This window comes from Antechinus flavipes, chromosome 2 (genome assembly GCF_016432865.1).
Source record: "Antechinus flavipes isolate AdamAnt ecotype Samford, QLD, Australia chromosome 2, AdamAnt_v2, whole genome shotgun sequence".
Classification (NCBI taxonomy): Eukaryota; Metazoa; Chordata; class Mammalia; order Dasyuromorphia; family Dasyuridae; genus Antechinus; species Antechinus flavipes.
Genome location: NC_067399.1, coordinates 502772544 through 502797270, shown reverse-complemented (window position 1 = coordinate 502797270; position 24727 = coordinate 502772544). Strand labels below are relative to the sequence as shown.

The following is a 24727-nucleotide window of genomic DNA, read 5'->3' as shown; positions in this document are numbered from 1 at the left end:
GATAGAACAAGAGAGAGAGAGAGAGAAAGAAAAAGAGGGTGGAAGGAAAAAGGAAGGAAGGAAGGAAAGGAGAAAAGAAAGAAGAAAAACAAAGAGAAAAAAGGAAAGAAGAAAGAAAGAAATGCATTTCTTTAGTAGACTTATAAACATCTTGAGGTCAGAGGTTTTCATTTTAAACATAATCATTGATTTGTTAATTGATCTTAGGCTTGATGATACCATTAAAAAGGCTAAGAAAATCCTCACTCAAGTCCTTCCACCACTTAAATCTCTACACTTCAATCAGGGTTAAATGCTAAGCTTTCCTAATACTTAAAATTCAAATCTATCTGGAAGGAACTCCACACAAAATAATCTTTAACACCTCAAAAAGAACTAGGAGTTGAATCTCCTAGTTTTATAGACAAGGCAATGAAGTCTCGTGGAAGTTTAATAACTTGCCTAAGATCCAAAACTAGGAATGGAATCTTGAGTTCCAGTATGGGATTCTTCTCCCTAGGGAGAATAATTCAAAGCCTGGGAGCCTGCTGCTGGTCACACATGCATAAATCAATACACGAATAACAAAAACTGACATAGATACAAAGCTTTCAAAGTTGTGGGGTCCTTCACCTTCATTATCTCATTTGAGCTTCACAGTAGTGCTGAAGAATAGCTTCTAGAATTACCACTTTTATTCCTACTTTTATAGGTGACAAAATTGAGGTTCAGAAAGGTTGCCAGTGTGTAGAGATCTCAGACTTGGAATTTAGACTAAGGTCTTCATTTCATAATACAGACTAGGAGGAAAACAATGACTTTGACCTCTGAGGTTTTGTGCTTGTTCAGATTCATTTGCATGGAGATACCCAATCTAGATAGCTACAGAAAAGTTCTGGGGTCCCAGCTCCTGAAAGTGATGGGTTGGAAGGCAGCGCCTGAAACTACTTGCGAGGACTGCTCACTGGCAATCAGAAACTGATGAGCATCAAAAGGATATATTATATATATGCATATATAACATATATTCTATATTATTGTATTATATATATTCTATTTTACCCTAAATCAGAGAGATGTTGATCCTGTAAGTAGGAGAAAAGGGTTCAGAGTTTGACCCACTTTGACCCACAGAGTTTGAACACCTCCCCAGATGTTCAAGGGAACACCCTTCAGGCTCTAATTAACCAGCTTTCTGTTTTGTGTTCCTTGATCCTAGTTCTTGGAGGTGAAGATTCTAGGAGTGACAGATCTTCTCTGTTATGGAGAAAAAGCAGCTGAGGTTTTCTTTGTTTGATGAATGGATATGAGATGAATGTAGTCTTCTCAAAGGGATAAAACATAGGCTCTAAAAGCGAGCTGATAGGGCCCATTTCTTCTCTTATGTGGTAGAGATATTGTTACCTAAGGATTCCAGGTAAAGACCAAGAGAGGGGTAGGGAATTGTAGAGATAAAATGCCACACCCAGATAGATTTAGTCCCAGGCTGGGAACAATGGAGAATAGATAATACTGGAGAATAGGCTGGAGAGTTACAGAATATATCACCAGGAGTTTATCCAGCCATTCTAAAAAGCAATTTGCTCCTATGCCTCCAAAGTCATTAAATTGAACATACCCTTTGGCCCAGCAATCCTACTGCTGTACCTTTGCTACAGAGAAAGAGGGAAAAAAAAGAATGAGGAAGGACCTCTTGGAGGTGTCTGTCCTAGAGCTCAGCCTAAAAGGTGTTTACATTCCCCAAAAGATACCCAAAAATATGTAAAGCAGATCTTTTTGTAGGGGCAAAGAACAGAAAACTAAGGGAATGTCCATCAATTTGGGGATGGCTGAACAAATTTTGATATGTGAATAGTTGATTAATGGTTGGCTTTCGTTTTCCAAGAGGACCAAAATGATAATATGTTAGAGTCAAGCTATCATGTATCCAACTATGGCTGATCAGACCAATACAAGCTCAGAGTGCTCTGCCATAGGTTGGACACAATCTCAGAGTGGAGTGGCTAAATTTGTGTGTTGAATATTTCTTTTGAGCTACTTCAATTCTGCTTTGTTCACAGAGTGTAGCACCCTATGTTAGGCGGTCCTAAGCCAGTGTCTCCCACGTTGAACAATCAATTCCAAAGTTTTTGAGAGATCTTGAGAGTGTCCCTGTGTCACTTTTTCTGATCACCAGATGAGCACTTGCCCTGTATGAGTTCACAATTTTTGTCAAGTGTACATTTGACATTTGAACATCATGGCCAGCCCATCAGAGTTGTGCTCTATGCAATACAATTTAAGTGCTTTGTAGTTTAGTTCCAGAAAAGACCTCATTATCTAGTATCTTATTCTACCAGGTGATCTTCAGAATCTTCCTGAGACACTTCAAGTAGAAGCAATTTAATTTTCTGGCATAGCGCTGGTATACTGTCCAAGTTTCATACGCATACAACAAAATCAGAACAACAGCTATATATAGATCTTCAATGTGGTAGTAAGTCTAATACCTCTTCTCTCTCACACTTTTCTTTCAAGCCTCCCAAATACTGAACCAGCTCTGGCAATGCATGTGTCAAACTCATTATCAATATGGACATCCCTGAAAAGTATTCTGCCAAGGCAGGTGAACTATCCACAGCATTCAAAACTTTTCTGTTTGTAGTAACCTATGGTTCCACATAAGGATGGTGTGATGCTGACTGAGGGAGCACCTGTGTTTTCTTGGTGTTAATTGTTAGGCCAAAATTAGTACAAGCAGCAGAGAACTGATCCATATTTTGTTGTATCTTGGTTTCAGAGGCTGCATTGAGTGCATAATCATCTGGAAACAAAAAATCTTGCACCAACATTCCTTCCATTTTAGTCTTGGCTTGTAGCCTGTTCAAGTTGGAGAATTTATCATCAGCGCAGTAGTTGACCTTGATATCGTGTCCCAGCTCATTAAATTTGACAACATGGCTGAAAACATCATATCAAAAAGCATGGGAAGAAGCCCACAGCCTCGTTTGACATAATTGGTGACTGGGAAAGCATGAGAGCATGGCCTATAACCCAGGTAATCATGCCTTTGTGATGTACAATGCTGATGAACTTCTCTGGGCAACCAAATTTTGACATAATTTTCCATAAGCCTTCATGACTGACAGAATCAAAAGTCTTGGTCAGATCTACAAAGGTAGAGCTACCATACTGACCTTTTCTGAAGCCACACTAGCTCTCAGGTAGATGGCTAGCCTGTAATAGAGGACTCTAGCAAGAATCTTTCCAGCAGTGGCTAAGAGAAATCCTCTTGTGTTTGTCACAGGACAATATTTATTCCCACCTTTATAGAGATGGATAATAGAGATATCCTTGAACTCCCAGAGGCTAACCTGTTCTTGCCACATAACTTAAAAAATGTTCATCAGCTTCTGTAAAAGCAATAGACCATCCCCCCTCCACCTTGTAAATCTCACCTGGAATAGAATCAGAACAAGATACTTTGACACATGAAATGAACCTAATGGCTTTCCAAACCTCTTCAGGTGGAACTTCAGCTAGGGAGAAGTTGACTTCAACCTGACTTCAAATGGTCAATGGCTTTTGCACTGATTGATGGCAGTCTGTTGAGAACATATAGAAGGGTTTAGCTCATCTCTTTAGGATCATGTACTTATCACTAATCAACGTGGTTCCATCAACACTGAGTAATTAATGCACCTAAATTTTTTGCCCATAAATAGTCTTTGTGGCATCATAAAAAGTATTTTGGATTGTTACTATTGACATAAAACTAAATTTCATCTGCCTTTTTACTGAACCAAGAATAATGCTTGTACTTTGCTTTTGATGGAATTAAATACTGCCTTCTTAGAGATGGATTAACTATTCTGTTGGAGTTCTCATTTTTCATTTAGCAGCTTCTGGATTTCCCCATCATTTTTGTCACATCAGTCTGAATGTTTGCAAGTTTTCTGACCCAGATGAGTAAATACAGGGCTGCACACCAGATCTCTGAAAGCTGCCCACTCCTTTTCTGCTCCACTGTTGCCAACTGAATATTGGCTCAACTTTCCCTCCAAGCTAGCAACAAATAGTTCTCTTCCAGAGAAGTGCTTCAATCTGTTGACATTAAATTCTTCTGATAATACTGCTTTTGTTGAATGTGAATATTTACTTTGGGAGGATAAGTGTATGATCAGTCCATTATTTTGTGCCATTCATGACCTTCATCATTCACATCTGTCTCTTCTCCTTACAATCACATAGTCTTTTAAGTATTAATGTTTGCTGCAAGGGTGCATCTAGGTTTAATTGCTTTTAGGTAAACGGAAGATAGTGTTGAGAAGGTCATGGGATGCACAAGTCTTCAGTAGTAAGTGACCATTGCTGTTGTTATTTCCAACTCCATTCTCCCAAAAACTCCCTGCAATGTCCGGTAGTCTGAATCTACTCTGACATTTAAGTCATCCAGAATTTTAAGCTTTTCCTCTTTTGGCACATTGATGATAAAAGTCTCCAAAGTCTTCATAAAATTTTTCTTTGACCTCATTGGGGTTTGTCACAGTGGGACCATAGATATTGCGAGGATGTCTTGGTGTTTTTTTTGTAAATGTCAATCACACTGTAATGTGCCTGTTCTTCATTCCTTATGGTATGCCTACAAGCTTGTTGACTAGATTAGTTTTGATTATAAAATCTACACCATCTTCACAGTACTCTCCTTCACTGTAGCCACTCTAGGAAAATGTGTATCTAGCTCTGCCTTCAGTAAGCCCGTCTTCATTGGCCAAACTTGTTTCACTCAGGGCTATTTGGATGCAAAACCTGTTGAGTTCTCTTGCAACAAAAGCTGTTTATCTTTCAGGTCTACTAGATTCTGTGCTGCCTATAAATATGTCCACTTTATAGAAGTTTTTGTACATATTTTTTGTGCTTTGATCACTGAGTGGGATCCCCATGTGCCATGGTAATCAGGCCAAGGTTGGGCAAGCAAGTAATTTTTATTTATTTATTTTTTTAAATAATTTTTTATTGATAGACCGCATGCCAGGGTAATTTTTTACAGCATTATCCCTTGCATTCACTTCTGTTCTGATTTTTCCCCTCCCTCCCTCCACCCCTTCCCCCAGATGGCAAGAGTCCTTTACATGTTGAATGGGTTGCAGTATATCCTAGATACAATATATGTGTGCAGAACCAAACAGTTTTCTTGTTGCACAGGGAGAATTGAATTCAGAAGGTATAAATAACCCGGGAAGAAAAACATAAATGCAAGCAGTTTATATTTATTTCCAGTGTTCTTTCTCTGGGTGTAGTTGCTTCTGTCCATCTTTGATCAATTAAGGCTCTCTTTATCGAAGAGATCCACTTCCATCAGAATACATCCTCAAACAGTATCGTTGTTGAGGTATATAATGATCTCCTGGTTCTGCTCATTTCACTCAGCATCAGTTCATGTAAGTCTCGCCAGTCCTCTCTGTATTCATCCTGCTGGTCGTTCCTTACAGAACAATAATATTCCATAACGTTGATATACCACAATTTACTCAACCATTCTCCAATTGATGGACATTCTTTCATTTTCCAGCTTCTAGCCACTACAAACAGGGCTGCCACAAACATTTTGGCACATACAGGTCCCTTTCCTTTCTTTAGTATCTCTTTGGGGTATAAGCCCAGTAGAAACACTGCTGGATCAAAGGGTATGCACAGCTTGATAACTTTTGGAGCATAATTCCAAATTGCTCTCCAGAATGGCTGGATGTATTCACAATTCCACCAACAATGTATCAGTGTCCCTGTTTTCCCACATCCCCTCCAACATTCCCCATTATCTTTCCCTGTCATTCTAGCCAATCTGACAGGTGTGTAATGGTATCTCAGAGTTGTCTTAATTAAGCAAGTAATTTTTAAGGCATCTTTTCTAGCCCCTTCCTCGTACCAGGAAGAAAGCAATGGGTTTCTTAAAAGGTTGCTCAGATACCCAAGGGACTGCTTCCAGTGAGATGACCCTATGGTCTGGGCCACCTAGGTTTAGGATTGTGACCATAGCTCTCAGTGTATCTGTACCTGCTGCTTCATCACTTGCCTATCATCACAGGACTTTGAGATAGGCAAAAATGATAAAATGGTATGGGAAATGTTTTCTGATACATGGGTAAATTGGATTTAATTGAGGTAGAGTTGAATGAAATTCTCTCTTCCAGAGTTATCATAGTCCAAGGGCAAGACAGTCAAGATGACTGGTAGATGGCTCAAGATGCAATGTTTGCCCTTAGTGTCCTAGATGTCTAACCAAGCTCTAAGCCTGCTTCATGGTGCCTACTACAGCTGCTTTTGTGGCTATTATGATGGATATTCTCATCTACACAGTCCACCAGGAGAGTCTTCACGTGCTTGGGGGTAGACACCTCCCTAATTCACCAACAAGTTGGAGACTCCTCAGTTACCCTCAACTTGGTTTAACTTGCCTGCCAAAACCCATACTGGGGTGTGGCCACTGTGCATGAGACAGCTTATTGAAGCCACAGGTGAGAGTGAGGTGGATTAGGTGGGCACAAAAGATGAAAAGGATTCAGCAGCCCTCACCCCTGAGGTATGGGTCTTCGGAACATTCTCTACACCCCGGTAGAGAATATAATATAATAATGTTAACAATATAATGCTATTATGTCATAAGAAATGATGAAATGAAAAGTTCCAAAGAACCTTGAGAAGATTTGTATGAAATGATTCTATGTGAAGCAAACAGTACCAGGAAAACAATTTCTAAAATAATAGCATTGTAAAAAATTTGAAATACTTAAGAATTCTGGACAATGCTATGATCAACCATAGTTCCAGACAACTGATAAAATAGCTACAGGAACTCAGATCTAATTCTCCTACTTTAGGAGCCTGCTCCTGAATTGACTTCTTTTTAACATGTCAGTATTAGGGATGCTCTAGAAGATGAATGACTTAGCTTCCTGCTCAAAGGCTTAAAAGAGAAATTCTGCTTGATACAAAATGGATGGTGAAGAATGCTTGTGGGCTATGAATAAGAGAAGTTGTTAAAGGTAAGCATGAGGAGCACTGGATACAAATATCCCTTCCTTAAAATTAAAGCAAAGTCAGGGCCCAGACTTTGAATCATATCTCAGAATTGGAAGGAACTTTTAGATCATTCCATATTTTAACAAGACCCTTCCTCAACAATGTTCCCAGCAAAGAGGCTCCTGTTTGAAAGCCTTCAGAGACAGTAAATGTACCATTTTCCCAGGCTTTCCTTATGCTATTTTTGGGAAAACTTTAATTGTTTTTTTTAATAGCTTTTTATTTACTAGATATATGCATGGGTAATTTTTTAGCATTGACATTTGCAAAACCTTTTGTTCCAACTTTTCCCCTCCTTTCCCCTATCTCCTCCCCCAGTTGGCAGGTAACCAATACATGTTAAATATGTTAAAGTATAAGGAAAACTTTAATTGTTAGGAATTTTTTTCTTTTGGCCTCTGCAACAAATTAGCCTATTGATCCTATTTCTATCCTCTGTGGTCAATAAAACAAGTCTAATCCCTTACTCATCACTCTGGATATCCTCTAATTATCTTAAAATTGGCACAGCCAAAATGGAACTCATTATCTTCCCCTCAAATCATCCTTTTTCTGAACTTCCCTATTTCAGTTGAGGGTACCATCATACTTTATCACTCAAGTTTACATCTTCAGAATCATACTTGATTCTTTAACTCTCTCACACCATATATCTAATCAGTTGTTACATTTTGCCTTCCCACTCCTACTTAACCTTAATACCTTCCCTCTGAGTTATTTCTTAATTATTTTGTTTTTAGTTTATTTAAGCATATTTGTTTGCTGTTCTCCCCATTTAGACTGTGACTTCCTTAAAGGCAGGGACTGTGTTTTGCCTTGTTTTGTGTGTGTCCCCAATGTCTACTATAGTGCTTGGTACTGTGTTTAATAAATGTAGGTGCCTGAAAAATGCTTGTTAACTTGTTTTGACTCTATAGCATATCTAAATATGTCTCTTTCTATTCACAGGGCCACCACTGTAGTTATTGCCCTTATCACTTCTTGCCTGAACTATTTCAATAACCTCCAATTTGGTCTCTCTTCCTCTGCTGTCCCTCCTCATCCATCTGTATTATACAAAGCTACCATTCCAAAAAACAGATTCAAAAAAACCCTCCAAACCAGGAGGTGTTTTATGATCACTCAAGATCCTCTGTGACTCCTTATTTCCCCTAGAATGAAATGCAAACTCATTTGTTTTGGCAATTGAGCCCTTCACAATCTGGTGCTGGCCTAAGTTTTTGAATATAACCCATTACTCCCCTTCATACATCTTTCAGTCCACTCAAACTGGACTATTTGCTGTCAGTGTCTCTCATCTGTGCCTTTGTGCAAGTTGTCCCTAATGCTTGGAATGCCCTCTCTCCTATCTCCAGATTTTGAGCCTCAAAGCTCGGCTAAAGCACTATTCCCCCACCTCAGACCTAGCTTGATCCCTCCCAGGCACTAATGCACCAGTGCCGCCTGAAATTATTGGTATTTGCTTTGTGTATACTTTGCATTTGCTTAAATGTAAACATATGATTTTCTCTGGTAGAATATAAGTTCTGTGAAGATAGGGACTGTTGAGTTTTTTTATCTGTGTATCTCCAATGCCCAATAATACCTAGATCAAACTAGATGCTTAATAAATATTTGTTGATGAATTGATTTGAGGCCCTTAAACTCACCCCCCGTGACTGAGTCTTAATTAAAGGCAGGGCTGAGAGAGGAAAATATTTTACCATATATTGTCAGCATACATAAAGATGAGATTATAGCTGAAAATCTTCTCCTTTTGTAGCAAACAAAAAAAAATTGAGTATCACTGGAGATACATTGATACTATCCTCTCATTTAAGTACAAACCACAATTATCTAATCCCAGGAGGGAAAGATATACTCCTATTCTGGATTCTTATTTTGTCCGGCTCTAACCTCCCTCCTAATCACCAGTCTTAGATTTCCAACTGCCTGTTGGATGTTTTGACATCTAATTCAATTGGATGTCTCACAGACACCTTAAATTCAGCAAATCCAGGATGAAATTCATTATTTTTCCCTTTAAGCCCTATCCTGGTTTCTCTATTACTGTGAAAAGTACTCCCTTTCTCCTAGTCACTTAAGCTCAAAATGTAGATGTCATCCTTAACTTCTCATTCTCTCAACCCCATATCCAATCAATTGAAAAGTAGTATTGTGTTGTGATACATGAAGATAATGGAATATTATTGTTCTATAAAAAATGATGAACAAGCTGATTTTAGAAAGGCCTGAAAAGATTTACATGAACTGATGCTGAGTGAAACAAGCAGAACCAGGAATACATTATACACACAAGATTATGCGATGATCAACTATGATACACTTGGTTCTTCTCAGCAGTTCAGTGATCCAAGGCAATTCCAAGAGACACTGAACAACAAATGCCATCTGCATCCAGAAAAAGAACTAAGAGACTGAATGTAAATCAACACATGCTATGTTCACTTCTTTTTTTTTTTCTTTCTCCCATGGTTTTTCCCCTTTGCTCTGATTTTTCTCTCCTCACAATTTATAAAGCAATGTGTATTAAAAACAAATAGTTACTACAATAAAAAAAGAAAAATACTAATGTTTCTACCTTCATAACATCTCACATATGCCCATTTCTATCCTCTCATATTGTCACCACCCTGGTCCAGACCCTCATCACTTCACCCCCAGATTGTAACAATAGGCTTATGGGTTATCTCCATAACACGTCTCTCTACACTCCAATCTATCCTCTATGCAGTGTGCAAACTGATCTTCATAAAATGTAAATTTGACCATCATGCACACACACACTCAGTCAACTCTGTTGTTTCTTTATGGCTTCCAATATTTCCCTTAATGCTAATTTCTGCCTTCTGTTGATTATTTCCAGTTTATCATATCTTGCATGGAAATAGTTGTTTGAATGTTGTTCCAACTAGTTGATAGTGAGCTCTTTGAGAACAGGAATTATGTATTACCTTTCCTTGTATTCCTAGCATTTAGCACAGCAATTAACAGTCAGTCACTTATTAATGTTGATTGACTGACTGATTACAGGAAAAGAGTATTACCATGTGGATAAACCCATATAGTAGATAATGTTAAAATAATTTCCATTTAGTTTGATAGTACACATGTTTTTAGGAAGAATATTAATCTTCCTTTGTAATGATGCCTAGTTCAGGCTAATATTAAAATAAGTTTGCTTATCTGAGCACATACTTACTGACAGAAAGGGAAAGCCCCCAGAGGCTTATTGGGGCAGGGGAAATTAGACTGAAATTATGGATTAATGTCCACAAGTTGGTTAAATTCCTATCCTGGACAGTTAAATTAATGTTCTAAATAGTTATCTGTTTCCTAGCATTCACATCCTTTCAGACAAGAAAAAGAGATCCAGCTAATCTTACATGATGGGATTTAATATTCCACAGGATGAAATGAGTGGTATTCTAGAAGGTAGGAGTTCTTAACCTGTTTTGTCAAGGTAAAGCCTATGAGTACCTCTGAGAATAATGGACTTAAATGCATAAAATAGAATACATAAAATTACAAAGAAAACCAAATATTAAGAAAAAGTTCACAGACTTCAGATTAAGAACCCTTTCTAGAAGATAGAACATACCTCTTGTTATTCTCAATGTTAATGCCCTCCCTCTGAGATCATCTCCAGTTTTTCCTGTTTATATCTTGCTTGTTTCTAAATATTTGCATGCTATCTCTCCTGTTAGATTGTGAGCTTCTTGAGAGCAGGGACTGTTTTTGACTTTCTTTGTATCTCTGACACTTAGCCCTGCACATAGTAGGTGCTTGTCAACTTAATCAAATAAATAGAAAAATCTCAAAGATGACGCTAATGTACATGAATCAGATTTGTAGAGCTAGAAAGAATCTTAGGGGTCATTTCATGCATTCTCCTTACTCTGTAGAAAAAAGAAAAAAAAGGGCCTTTGCAATGGTGTCTCTCATATCTAGAATATTTTTCCTCTTCATTTTCAATCCTTAGAATCTCAAGCCTCCTTCAGTATTAGCTCAAACCTGGCATGGTGATACAAGTCAGTAATCTGAACCACCGGAGAGGCTGGTGGTTCATTTCAGCTCAAGAGTTTTGAGCTGTATTGGTCTAAACCCGATCAGGTGTCTACTAACTTCAGCACTATTATAGTGAGCTTCTTGTAGGGAGGGAAGAGTCAAGGAAGAGGCACCAGGCTGCCTGAGGAAGAACAGTCCAGTTCAGAGAGGTAATGGAGCAGTGAAAGCTTCTGTATTCATTGGCAGGGAATCTGGTGCATGAGTACTACTGAACTTCTCACCTGTGCAAGATAGAGTGACTGAATCTCAAAAAAGTCTTAGTTCTAATGCCATCTTCTACACTAAGCCTTTCCTTGGCCTCCAGCTGCTATTGTTCATGTATCTTCTATATCTCTATTTATTTATATGTTTCTCTCCTAATAGAATAAGCTCCTTGAAGGCAGGGAATATTTTTGCTCCATCTTCATATTTCCATAGCTTAGAGCAGTGTCTTGCGCATAGGAAGTATTTAATAAGTGCTTTGGGGTCATTTGAAACTAGTACAGCCCAGGGTTCAGACTCACGAATGACAAGTAGCAGGATTAGGAGTTTTCTATCTCCCAAGAGTCAGCATTCTGTCTGCTATGCTAGCCTGCCTGAAGTCTTTTCTAGTCTTAACAACATACATATTCTATGGGTCAGAGAAGAAGAAGGCTATCCTGGTCACTTTCTAGAGAACACGAACTAAGGAGTATCTGAGTCATCTTCTGCTCTAGGTCTCTGATGTTCATGAGAACATCTGGTTTTCCCATTGTTTAACCCCAAGATCCTGAGAACAACTTCCTGTTCCTTATTCGACTGCTTTTCTCCCTCCTTCCCACAGCCATTCTTCAAAACTTAACTTTCTCCAGGAAATAAGTGAGTACATGGATCAGTTGTTTCTACTTGGTACTCAAGCAAGCAAGCAAACTGCCAACAACCACAAGACGGGGTCCTCTCAGTCCCCTGATGGATAAGGATAAAAGGAAGAGACACACGAGTAAGATGTTGAAAGGAAAGATACAAGTATCCACATTGCCATCTTGAGAATCCTAGTTCCAAGAACAATGACCCTTAACTTTTCTAGAGTAATAGGATGGGAAGGGAATAAGGATATAGTACCTACTGTGTGTCAGGCACTGTGCTAAGCACTTATTACAAATATTATCTCATTTGATTTTTACAACAACCCTGTAAGGTAGGTGTTTTTATGATCCCTATTTTATAGCTGAGGAAACTGAGGCAGAGGATAAATGACTTGCCTGGGTCCACACAGCTAGTTAAGTATCGAATATTGGAATTGCACTCAGATCCTCCTGACTTTAGGTCCAGCATTTTATCCACTGCATCACCTAGCTGCTTGTAGCCTTTGTTTTGTTCTCTGATATTTTATTCTTCCGCACTTGCTGAATGGCACACATACATTAATTTCCACATCAGAGTGGATCAAAATTAGTTTTATTTTTGGAATGTAGGCAGAAGTTCACAGCTCACCCCTTGACACTCTAGGATGGTACAGAGCCAGTCTTGGGAGCCACAGTTTTAGAGGGAGCGACTTCTGTATGCTTTCTGCCCCATGCTTGGCACAGGGTGAGCCCTACTGGAAAAATCACATTTCATAGTGGCCAAGGCTCTGGAAAAACATGTCAACTATACAGGAGGGCCCTCTTCTCTAGTGTCCTTCCCTGGAAAGGGGGCAGATGACCATATTAGTCCTGGCAGAAATTATGGGTGGGGTCCTCAGACCTGACACATTCTGATCCCTCTGGAACAGAGTCCCAAGCACAAAATATACCCTCCACACATCCAAAAATGGTATCAGTGTGGAGAGAGGAGGGTCTAGTTTCAGGGGGAAAACAAGGGAGAGATTCACCCAGAGTCTAGGATGATGCTCTCCAGAGGGGAGAATGGAGACTGGGGCATCACTGAACTCCTTGTAGTGGGAACTACTGAGCAAAGTTTTATGTTGACCAGGATTTAGTCCAAAGTCAGCAATCCAAGTCTGACCCACATGAAAAGAATTTGAACCTTCCAACAGAAGAGCTAATGTCCTTCCACCAGCTAGTGTGTAGTAAGTCACCAGCAGACAGACTCTCTAGATCTCTCTCCAAAGAAGTATTTTAGGAAGCATTTGAGCATATTAAAATTTCACAGAGTATTCTTTAAGTCTGATCCTGCTCTGAGACCCTGGAAAGAAAGGTTAATGCTTTGTTGCAGGGTTTTTCCCTTAAACTTTCAGCCTCATTTCTGACAATACTTTCTATTCTGTTTTTTTTTTTTTTGCAAGTCCTTATTTAAAGTCCATTTCTGATTCTCTCTTTCATATGTCTAGATACTTTCCCATTTCTAGGGCATCTCTGGCTCTGGTACGAAAATGCTTTCTTGATTAACCTCATTAAATTGTTTCATCTGGTTTCCCTGGGTGGAAACCCAGGATGTAAGGTTCCAAGTTTGGGGGTGGGGACAGAGGAAACAAAAAATGGATTTTGCTCTCGTAGGACTATAAAGGGAGGGTCTCACTTACCCAGCAGCAGATTCATTAGGACCTCTTGCCCTGCAAGAGTGCTGCTCTTCACCAGGCAGATAATGGTGCCCCCAATCCAAGGGATCCCATGCCCTGTGATCCCAATGAGTTTGACCATAGAGCGGGCACTGCCCCAAGAGGCAGCTCGGTTGGCACAGACACCCAGCCTCTTGGACATACAGATGTCAATAGCCAGCAAGGAGTTGAACGCAATTCCCTTGAAGGATGGGTTTAGCTGCATGCAGTCCTCTTCGGGCAGCTGCTGGGACTGCCTCCGCTCCTTGGACCCCTCATTTGGTGGCGGGGCCTGCACGGACGGGCCTGTTGTCTTCCTGCTTGAGCTCCTATTCTCTTGAGCCCCTTTTAAAGGCTGGTTCAGTGACAGGAACTCAGCCCTGTTTAGGACATTATTTCGGTCCCTTGCCCGGGACCTGCTTTGAGAGGCTGGCATGACGGCCTTGGATTGGCTCACAAAGGAAAGGCCCTCTGCCCAGGAGGAGCCAGGGATACCCCACTCAGAGAGCTGCCCTCTCTCCCCCACGCCGGGAGCTTCTCTACAGAACCACAATTCCCTCCTCTTGCAGACCTCTCCTGCACAAACCGCTGTAGTTAAATATAGAGTAGAGGAATGCACATGGCTGTTTACTTCATTGCTGCTACCAAGCTTGGAGGAAAAATTAATGCCAGCTTCCGTAGCCAATCCAGCCCCGAAAAGCCAGGATCACGTCCAATGGATGTGCAGAAGAGGAGGGTGATTCTCCCAACTGAGGGCTGACTGCTTTGGGCCTGGGCTATTTAAATCTTCCAATTGCTTCCAGTCTTTTAAGGAACTCTGGGAAATGTAGTCTTTGTTTTTTAATTTTTTGTGGTTGCTTCTAATGCCAATTCAAGTCTTTTTTTTTTCTTTTTTTTTTTTTTTTTTTTTTTTGAAGCCAGCCCCAGTGATGCTGTAAATCAGAATTTTCTTTGAAAGCTAAAAATTACAGATATCCCAAGTTATTCATGATTTCCCCAGCAGACATTCAATATACTTTTCCAGCCTCCTCTCCTGTTCTACAGAGACTGTTCCGGCCCCATATAATAGACAGTGGAGCGAAGGGTCAGAGCCTCTTGCCTGGCACTAGATGGAGTTAATGGGGGAGAAGGCATTCCGGCTCAAGTCTTCCTGGCCAGCAGCTCTGGCCCATGTCAATTATGCCACGCCCACTCTGACAGCATTTCATTAGACTGGCAGTCAATTTTTCCCCCTCTGCTACTAGATTTGGCTTCTGTACAACACAGCCTAATCTAATTGAAATTTGTAGGATTTGATTTCCATTAGAGAGAGGTGCATAAAATGCTCTGGGTAATGGATCTACTCCCAGGAGATTCCAGCAAAAGCTTCAGAACTTTGCAAAAGGGCAAGAGCCTGGCCACCGGCTCAGTAATAGCCATCTGGGGATCTCGAATCTGCTTCTGGAGGAGGGTCCAACTCAGACCCATTCTTCCTTCCCCTCCCTCTCAACCATGAAATCGGAAGAGCTTAAAGTATTTGATTCCTTCACAGCATTGTGACTTATCCCATTTAAGGGTGACTGGAAGATGAAAGAGGGCTTGTTTGGGATGTGTGAAATGAGTGGCAAAAAGTATACGGGTCTCCTGGTTCAGGATTCAGGAGCCTGGCTGTTTAAGTATCAGGGAGATAGTAGCCTTGACAAGCTTTTGGGAAAGTTAAGGAAATGTCTTACCCACCAGCTTTTCCCAAATGCTGCCTATGGCCTCCCAGGAAACCATTCCCTCTCCTTGGGAAGAAGGAAGAGGGAAGTATCTTGTCGGGATTTGGGGAGGGAGGAGGCAGCCTATTGCCATTTTTGCCTCTGATACTCCGTGGCTTTGGAGTAGATTGTTCCATCCCATCCCACCCAAAGAGTAGAAAAAAAAAGGGATCCTGCAGCCTCTGACCATTCCAGCTCTGCCTAATCTGCAGCAATGAATAAGTCTTGAGCCACCTGCCAGCCCTGATGAACAGAGCTGGAACAGAGACAGGCCTGTGGATATCCCTGTTCTTTCCCTCATCAGGCACTGGAGTTTCCTGGTGATAAGCATAAGGATATTCCTAGCAATGTTCCCACTTTTTCCAGTTGATAATAGATAATGTGTAGCTAAACAGGTTTTCTCAGGTGCCAGAAATGCCGGGGCACCCTCGTCTCAGAACTCAGCGGCACAGCCCAGCTCTTCTGGGGCAGTACCTCACTCTGTCCTCCCTAGCACCCAGATGGAATCATAGCTATCGAGCTGCATATGACCCTATGGATCTCACAAGAGACTGAGAAACCTAGCCCTTTTGGACGGTTGCTATTAATATCCCGACATCATGTGTCAGCATCTCAGGGATGACTGGATGCTGTTATAGACAGGGTGTGGGGACAACAGTTGTCTTGAGCCTCAGGGAGAGGAACAGCTGGGGTACAGAGAGCCAGCTTTGCCATGGACTCAAGGGGTGGCTGAGTGCTCTCTGTGCTGCTGAAAAGTGGGAATGATAATCTTGAGCTACTTCATGACAGCTCATTGCAGAAATGCAATCAATCAATTGACAATTCTTTATTGAATGCCCAAGAGGTGCTAGGCACTATGGGAGAGGCAGAATGCGTTTGAGATATGGTTCCAGTTTCTAGGAACTTTTAGATAAAAACTCAAACATGTAAGACAAAAATAGTAAATGATACAAGTTTGTTTAAATAAGTTTTGGGCAGTGTGGTATAGATTTTTATTCTAAGTAGGACTAATCAGAGGCAAAAGGGTACAATGAGGTATAGTGGAAAAAAAAAGCTTTGTTTATGTCAGAGGAACTGGGGTTGAATCCCAGTCTTGCCACTTACTACCTGTATGATTTGGATAAGTTAGGATAAGTTATGAAACTTTCCTGTGCCTTACTTAGTTCTTTCATCTGCAAAATGAAGTGCTAGATGAATTCTAAATTTATAAACTAAGATTGTTTTTTTAGATCCCTATAAATATATTACTATAACAACTCACATTTATCTAGTAGCTTAAAGATTATAAAATGTTTTCCTCACAAAAATCCAAGGAGGTAAAAAGTGCAAATGTTATATTTTCCATTTTATAAATGAGAAAACCGAGGATGATAAAACTGAAGAGACCTGTGGCACAAAGCCAATAAGTAATGGCACCTTGAGAGCAGATGGGACAAGCAAAATCTTATCCTAAAATTCTTGAATTCAGTCGTTTTGAATCGTGTTTGACTTTTTGGATCTCATTTGGGGTTTTCTTGGCAAAGGCACTAGATGCAGGAGTCCTCAAACTTTTTAAAAAGGGGACAGTTCACTGTCCCTCAGACTGTTGGAGGGCCGGACTATAGTAAAAACAAAAACTTTGTTTTGTGGGCCTTTAAATAAAGAAACTTCATAGCCCTGGGTGAGGGGAATAATCATCCTCAGATGCCACATCTGACCCGCGGGCCGTAGTTTGAGGACCCCTGCACTAGAGTGTTTGCCATTTTTTTCTTCAGCTTATTTTATAGATGTAGAAACTGAGGGTTAAGGGACTTGCTCAGGGTCACACAGTTAGTAAGTCTCTGCAGCTAGATTTGAACCCAGGAAGATAAATAAGTCCTCTTGACTCTAGACTGAGCCCTCTATCCCCTGTGTCAACTAGCTGCAATTCTTAGACACGGAGGGAGAAAACCCCAACAATAACCCACCACCAACAAAACCCAACAGAATCATAGAGTGTTAGAGATGGACAGGACTTACTAAGCTTTGGTAATAGGCACCGCAGAAATGAAATGAAGGAAGAGTTAGGGAAGGGAGAAGAGAAGGTAGCAATGATGTTCAGTTAGTGCTGAACCATGGTGGGGGTGGGGAGAGAAAAATGCAGTTTATGAGGAAAAAAGGGAAAGGGGAGAAACTAAGTTTGCCTCCAGTCCAGGGAGGGTGAAGCCATACAACAGCACAGCAAGCAAATAAAAATGAAAAGGGAATCTATATTAAAGTATATTAATAACATCTTTCCTTATCCCAGTCCCTTCCCATCCCGGGGTTGTTTTCTCAGTTCAGATTTCTAAGGCTGCTGCTATTGGGTTATTTCAGTCTAGAAATCTGATCCTTCCCTAGGTTTATTTTAGCACCTTGGAGAACTCCCAGTGCTGCCACGGACCTCTGGATCTGGGCAGGCCTTCCCTCTCTCTTTTTCTCTCTCTACCAGAAGGAAAGGGCAGCTTCTTTCCATTTCCTGTTCCTGATGTGGGTGGGGAGGGAGATCGTGATTCTAGCAGACTGCAGAACCTGTCCGTCCCGTGGCATAGCTCCAAAGAAACTCTGGAAACACCAGCAGCCTTCCTGCTTCTTGTCTGCACCAAGATCATTGCCCAGCCATCAACAGGACTGCCAAGAAGCAGCGAGACACTTGCATCCAACCTGCTTTCCATTGTGGAAATAGCTGTTTTCTGCTGCTGATTTGAATTTGAGATGAGGAAGAGGGTGTAGAGACAGTGTGGAGGCTAAAAGAATATACAGATTATCACCCTAAGGTAGCAAATGTCCAGAAATCAAAGTCAAGAAAACTAGCTCCACCTCTGACTTGCTACATTGACCTTGTGCATTTGTGCCTCAGTTTCCCCATATGTGAAATGAAACTCTCTGTTTAACAACCTCACATGGCTGTTGCATATCTCAAAAGAGATTATATATGTGAAAAATACTTTACAAATGATATTATGGAACAAGGAGGGATTGAACTAGGTGACTTTTAAATTCCTTCCAGTTCTGAAACTCTAAATCTCACAATTTCAAAGGTGGCTGATGAACAGCAGACAAAGTTCTGGACCTGGTTTAAGAAGGCTTAAGGTCATGTGATCTTGGGATAGTCATTTAACCTCTGTTTGCCTCAGTTTCCTCAACTATAAAATGGAGATATAACCTCTCTTACAGGGTTATTGTGAGAATCAAAGGAGATAATGCTTGTAAAAGTGTTTAGCACAGGGCCTTAGACATGGTAGATACTCTAAAAATACTATTCTTTTCCCCCTTGCCTCTTATGAAGTTGAAAGAATAGCATGGGCTATTGTTCTTAGTAAGAACAACCCTAAATCTTCCATATGTAAGAACAACCCTAAACCTTCCATATGTACCCCAAACTATCTCCATCATGCACTTACAAACACAGAAATAAAGATTGGAATAATGATTTCATTAGTATAGAGTTCTTCCAGGTAATGAAATTCTTTCTAATGCAAGTTGTCACCTTCTCTGCTATTTCTAATCTTAAAAGAGCTGTCTGGTACATTGAGAAATCAAGTGATTTGCCTAGGATCACACATCCAGGATGTGTCAGAAGTAGGACCTGAATTCAGGTCCTTCTGAATCTGAAGTTAATTCTCCTTCTCTCTCTCTCTCTCTCTCTCTCTCTCTCTCTCTCTCTCTCTCTCTCTCTCTCTCTCTCTCTCCTCTCTCTCTCTCTCTCTTTCTCTCTCTCTTTCTCTTTCTCTTTCTCTCTCTTTTTCTTTCTTTCTCTTTCTCTCTCTCTCCTTCTCTCTCTCTCTCTGTCTCTCCTCCCTCTCCCTCTCCTTCTCTCTCTCTGTCTCTCCTTCTCCCTCTCCCTCTCCTTCTCTCTCTCTCTGTCTCTCCTTCCCCCTCTCCCTCTCCTTCTCTTTCTCTCTCTCTCTCTTTCTCCCTCTCCTTCTCTCTTTCTCCTTCTCTCTCTCCTTCTCTCTCTCCTCTGTCTCTCTCTCTCTCTCCTTCTCTCTCTTTCTCTCTGTCTCTCTCTCTCTCTTCATTTCCCTTTCTCTCTCTCTGTTTCTCCCTGTGTGTGTCTGTCTCTTTGTCTCTCTCTCTTTCCATCTCTCTCTTTGTCTCTGTCTCTCTTTTTTCTCCCTCTCAGCTCTTTCTCTCCACTCTCTTTTTCTTTCCTCTCCTTTCTCCTTATCTCCTTTCCTTTCTTCCCTCGTTCTCTATTTCTCTGCTCCACCCTTCTCCCTTCCTATTTCTCTCTGTATCTCTCCTCCTCCCTTCCTTCCCTCCTTCTCTGTCTCTATCTCTCTTTCTCTCCCTTCTTCCTTCCTTCCCCCACTCCTTTTCTTTCTCCTTCTGTTAGAGGTAAAGTATAAGTATTCAGAGACAATCCCACACAAGTGAATCACATTTACACAACCACCCTCAACACTCCTCCCTTCCCCCTCTCTACCCTTCCTCACCACACTCAGCATCCTCCGGTGAAGCAAACCTCCTCCTCCCCATCCCCTATGACAACACCTCCATTATCTAGAGATGCAAGGATAATTTATAATTTTCTATTGGCTTTCTCTCTGGTCAGTAACTGGGGAAGGTAATAGGGCTGTAAACAGAATCCTGTCTCCTAGAGCAACGGCATTTCAGATTTTAATTTTTCACTCTTGGAAAAAGAAAAAGCAATGTCTCTGTTTTTCTGCCCTCTAACAAAAAAAAAAAAAGTCATGGCTCATAATAATCCTGTCTGTTGAAGTGGGTATTCTCTCTTTGGGGAAGGACTCAGTGGTCATAGCAAATGCTCCTGCAAATTATTCCGTCTAGAACTAAGGCTTCATTCCAACTTCATCAGTAGGACTAATGTAGCCTCAAGTTCAAGTAATATTGTCAGTAATTTCATTCAAACAAAAAGTCTCAAGGATAATCCTAGCCCCACTCCACATGCCCCAAAAGATTTTGCTAGGACCTTTTACCAGGTATCTCAGGAGGCTTTGCAGAGATTAGAGGCTTGGGGAGGGAGAATGCCAGATTTATTTCATCAGAATAGGGACCCTTGCCACCTCTGCTCATTAAATCATGAGCCATCCCTATTTCTCCTCATCCTGCATGGTGTTGACATTCAATTCCTTTATATTATTATGTATTTGAAACGTATAAACAAACTTTTCCTTATACAAAGAATAGAAAAAGAACTCTTCAAATAAAACCTCAACTCTCTTATGGGATTCTCATGCATATCTTCTATTCAGTCCTTCATAGAGAAGATTTGCCTGAAGAACTTTCTTTGGTTTCTTTTATATTTAAGGGATCTCAGTGCAGCACATGGACTGGGCATCTTGTTATCCCTACTTTTAAAATAAAAAGATATGTACTGCTATATTTTGTTTTTGTCTTTATTTTCAGATATAAATATACCTCTGTCTCTCCTTCAGTAACTCGTAAGAGGAAGTATAATTCAGCAAAGCTAACTAGCACATCAACTAAGTCTGACAGTACATGCAATGTTTCACATTTATAGTTCCACATCTCTTCAAATAAAGGAGAAAAGTGTATTTTATTTTCCTGGGGGTCAAGACTGATCATTGTAATTACATAGCTTTTAAGTGTTTTTTCCTTTCTTTCCTTCTATTTACAATGTTGTTGTCATTGGTAGATTGCTTTCCTGTTTCTGCTTAACTTTATTTCACATCAGTTCATGGAATACTTCCTATACTTCTTTGTTATTATCTCTTGCTCTTGCTATGTGAGCGAAATACCTCCTTTCAGGTCTTTCCTTTAGGGGTTTTTCATGCAGATTCTCATGTGCATGTGACTTGTTGGGTTGCAACAGGCTGCTTGTACATTTACCTGTACTTTGAGTCATTTGCAATTGTGATTCTTCTGGGATCATGGTATTCTATGATGTACAGTACTGTAGCATCATAGATTTTGGTAATGGATACCACCAAAATGAAGAGGTAGGGAGGGGAGAAGGGAGAGGAGCATTGATTCTTAGTGCTGAATTCTAGTCATATTCAATTGTAGTTCATAGACTGAATTGGAAGTAAACCACCATGATTGGGAGATTCCTGGGGTTCAGAAGATGGCCTTTCATCACAATGAAAAGGGGTTGCTGAAATCATCACATTGTTTCTCAAATCTGATCCAATTCACTTTTCTTTCTACTCTTCAATTCTGGGCCTAGTTCATTGCCCCAATGCAGTGACTGTTCAAGATATAAGGCAGCTAGTTGACTCAGTAGATAAAATACCAAATCTGGAGTCAGAAAGGTCTGAATTCATATCGGGCCCAAGACATTTACTGGCTGTGTGACCCTGTGTAACTCACTTAATCTCTATTTGCCTCAGTTTCCTCATCTGTAAAATGGGAATAATAATAGCACTTACATCCCAGGGTTGAAGGATCAAACAAGATAATTATTTTAGCATAGTGCCTGGCACATAGTAAACACTCTGTAAATATTAGCTATTATTACAATAATAGTAATTGGCAAAAATAGTAACATGGCATCATATGTGGATATATATAGTATTTAAGCTGAAGCTTGAATACTTTGGTCACTTAATGAGAAGATAGGAAAAGACCTTGCAAAAGACCTTGATTTTGGGAAAGATTCAAGGCAAAAAGAAAAGGGGATAACATAGGCAAAGGATGAGATGGATAGATAGTATCAGGAAAACAATGAGCATGAACTGAAAGAGACTTTGATAGTAAAAGATAGAAAGACATGGTGTGCTTTGGTCCATGTGGTCATCAAGACATTACTGAATGACTGAATAACAACAAATTTATTATTATATACATATTGCTTTATAATCTGTGAAACATATTCTTCATCTACTTTGCGTTTTCTGCATGGATAGTTAAGTTGATTCTCATTTGAATGACCATAGATTTTATATAAAAGGCCTCTCTGGCTCTAAGATTTAATGCAATTACACAGAATCTTCAAACAGCAGCATGGGAGAACCTCTCCATTATAAAGAATCTCTCTTTTATTTGCACTTGACACAGTGTATCTTCCACGGCCATTGATATCTTTGTTAACCATATAGATACCAATATGTTTGATGCCTTGTTTGAAATCTAGCCTTATTAGGTCACTGATTGTTACTGAGTTTGGAATCAAGAAAACCTGAGTTTAAATTCCATCTTTGATATTTATCATTTAGGCAAGCTACTTAACCTATCTGAGCCTCAGTTTCCTCATCTGTAAAATAGGATACCCTCATGGGGTTGTTTTAAGGCTTGAGTGAAATATAAAGAATCTTGGGAAAGTTTATTAATGCTATAAATATGTCAAATATTATTACTGTATTTAACGACTTTTTTCAAAAATTAAGTCAAATGTTGGCCAACAATCAATCAACAGAATCAGATTTTGGGACCGTGAAGATGCGATTTGCTGTACAAGATCATGTAAAAAGTATGCTGATCTTGTTCTCATATTTTCATTATGAATATGCTTTTATGGATAACCTCATAACAGGAAACTTGCTGTTTGCTACTTGCTAAGGTTTTCTTGAACCTCCCCTTTTTTTCTTGGTAGGGGAAGAAACCTGAACCTTCAAGCTCACTCTCAACATGGTTCTAGTAATAGAACCCAACAGCTGTTTAAGGACTAGGTTAGGGAAGTATGCAGAGGTTCATAGATAGAGATGGATTTTTAATTTTATCCCTCCATGAAACAGAGTAAAGAATGGACACTACAAAGAAAAAACACAAAACAAAATCACAACACACAGTCTTGGGGTCCGAACATACGGGTTCTAGCTTGCCCTGTAACTTTGAGCTGGTCGCAAGCTTTCTAGGTCTAGATGGCTTTAAGTGGTGAATGTAGGTGACAACATCTTGTGCTTCCTCACAGTGAGCTGCTCCATCGGAAGCCGCTTTTGGTTTGAGGTCATTCCCCCAAGTCTCTGGTAGGGGTTCTTCAGTGCTGTGTCTGCCCGAGTGACTTAGAGTTTTTTCGACATTCTTTCCTGTAGGCTGGTGACTACTTTATTAGAAAGCTCTTGTAGGAGTCTGGAAGGGTCTCAGTTTCTGGATCTTGAGAGACTGGAGACTATGGTGTGGGAGGGTGATGCTGCTTGTGTGGAATGTCTGGGAAGGGTGGGGACCAGAAACGGGACTCTGGGGTGGTGCAGCTCTTGCTGTGGGTTTAGCATGTCACCGAGAGAAGTTCTCACAGATGTCCTCCTTCCTCTTACTCTCAAACAGCCGGTAATTCACACTTAGCATGAAATTGCAACTGCGGTTTACGCATATGCTCAAGACAACGCCTGCTGCATGCCCAACGCCCACAGAACTACAGAGAACGCTGTGTGCTGAAGGATGGGGAAAACTGGTAGGGCCACAGTGAGCATGCTCAGGGGCTGGCTAAGCCTCCCCATCAAAGGCTATCTGGGCATTTGTCTGGAGCACCTCTGCGGTCAGAGGAAAGGAACAGGAGCAACCTGCGTCCCTGGAAACCCTGCTTATGATTCTGGCTTTAGGAGATTCTTGGGGGCTTTTTAAGAAGCCTTTTCCACTCTGCTCCATAAAAGCTGCTTTGAAAAACAAATCTTTGTCACTTACCTGGTGTAATCCAGGAGACTCACTCTGGGTGAGTGGGTGGTGGGCCATCTGTAAAATTCCTAAGAGCCATATTAGACCAGTCAAGGGGATCTGGACCCAGAACTGAGAGGTTGCAAATGTTAAAGAACATCAGACAGAAAGAAAGCATCCTTTGAGTCATCTAGTTCAACCTCTTCTTTGTACAAGGTCAGGATGGAAAGAAACAAGGATAACTTGCTATGTGCCAGGCACTGTGCTAAACACTTTAAAAATATTGATAGCCAGCACCATCACCACCACCAGGTGAAAGGTAGGGGCTATTATCTTTATTTTACCAATTAATTAAAGAAAGCAAAGAAAGGCTGATTTGTCTAAGTCACATAGGCAGTGTCTGAGTTTAGATTTAAACTTAGATCTCTCCTGAATCCAAGCCCAGTGCTCTATCCACTATACTACCTGACTGACTCTGGAAACATTTTGCCTATAGTCTTTGACATACTCTTGCCCAACAAAATACTCCCCCACACACACACATATACACACAGAGAATTTCACCTGGATCTATTGTAGGCTCATCAAGGGCAAGGATTTTTTCAGTTTTGCCCTTTTTAGTCCTAGGGTCTATCACAGTACCTGACACATGGCAAGTTCTTAACAACTCCCCATTGTTTATTTGCCTATGCTCACATAGCTAGTGAAGTTCAGAGGTAAGATTTTAATTGAGATCTTTACAATTCTAATTCCAGGACAGTTCACTGGGCAACGGTGGAATCTCTCAAAAGGAGTATCTATTGATTAAACATAGATAGTAAACTTTTAGGGGAAGGCTCTGGCTTTGGCCTTGGCTTTGGATCAGTTGTCT

General features: G+C 40.5%; 1 protein-coding gene across 1 annotated transcript in view; it reads right to left on the bottom strand.

The window, feature by feature from the left end:
• PLPP7 (phospholipid phosphatase 7 (inactive)) overlaps positions 1 to 14357 on the bottom strand; it is a 41477-nt gene extending 27120 nt beyond the window's left edge. The window contains exon 1 of the mRNA XM_051980232.1: positions 13589 to 14357. Coding sequence (XP_051836192.1) covers positions 13589 to 14039 — 451 coding nt within the window. The 5' untranslated portion in view covers positions 14040 to 14357. The remainder of the gene's footprint in view (positions 1 to 13588) is intronic.
• Between the last annotated feature and the right edge of the window lie 10370 nt (positions 14358 to 24727).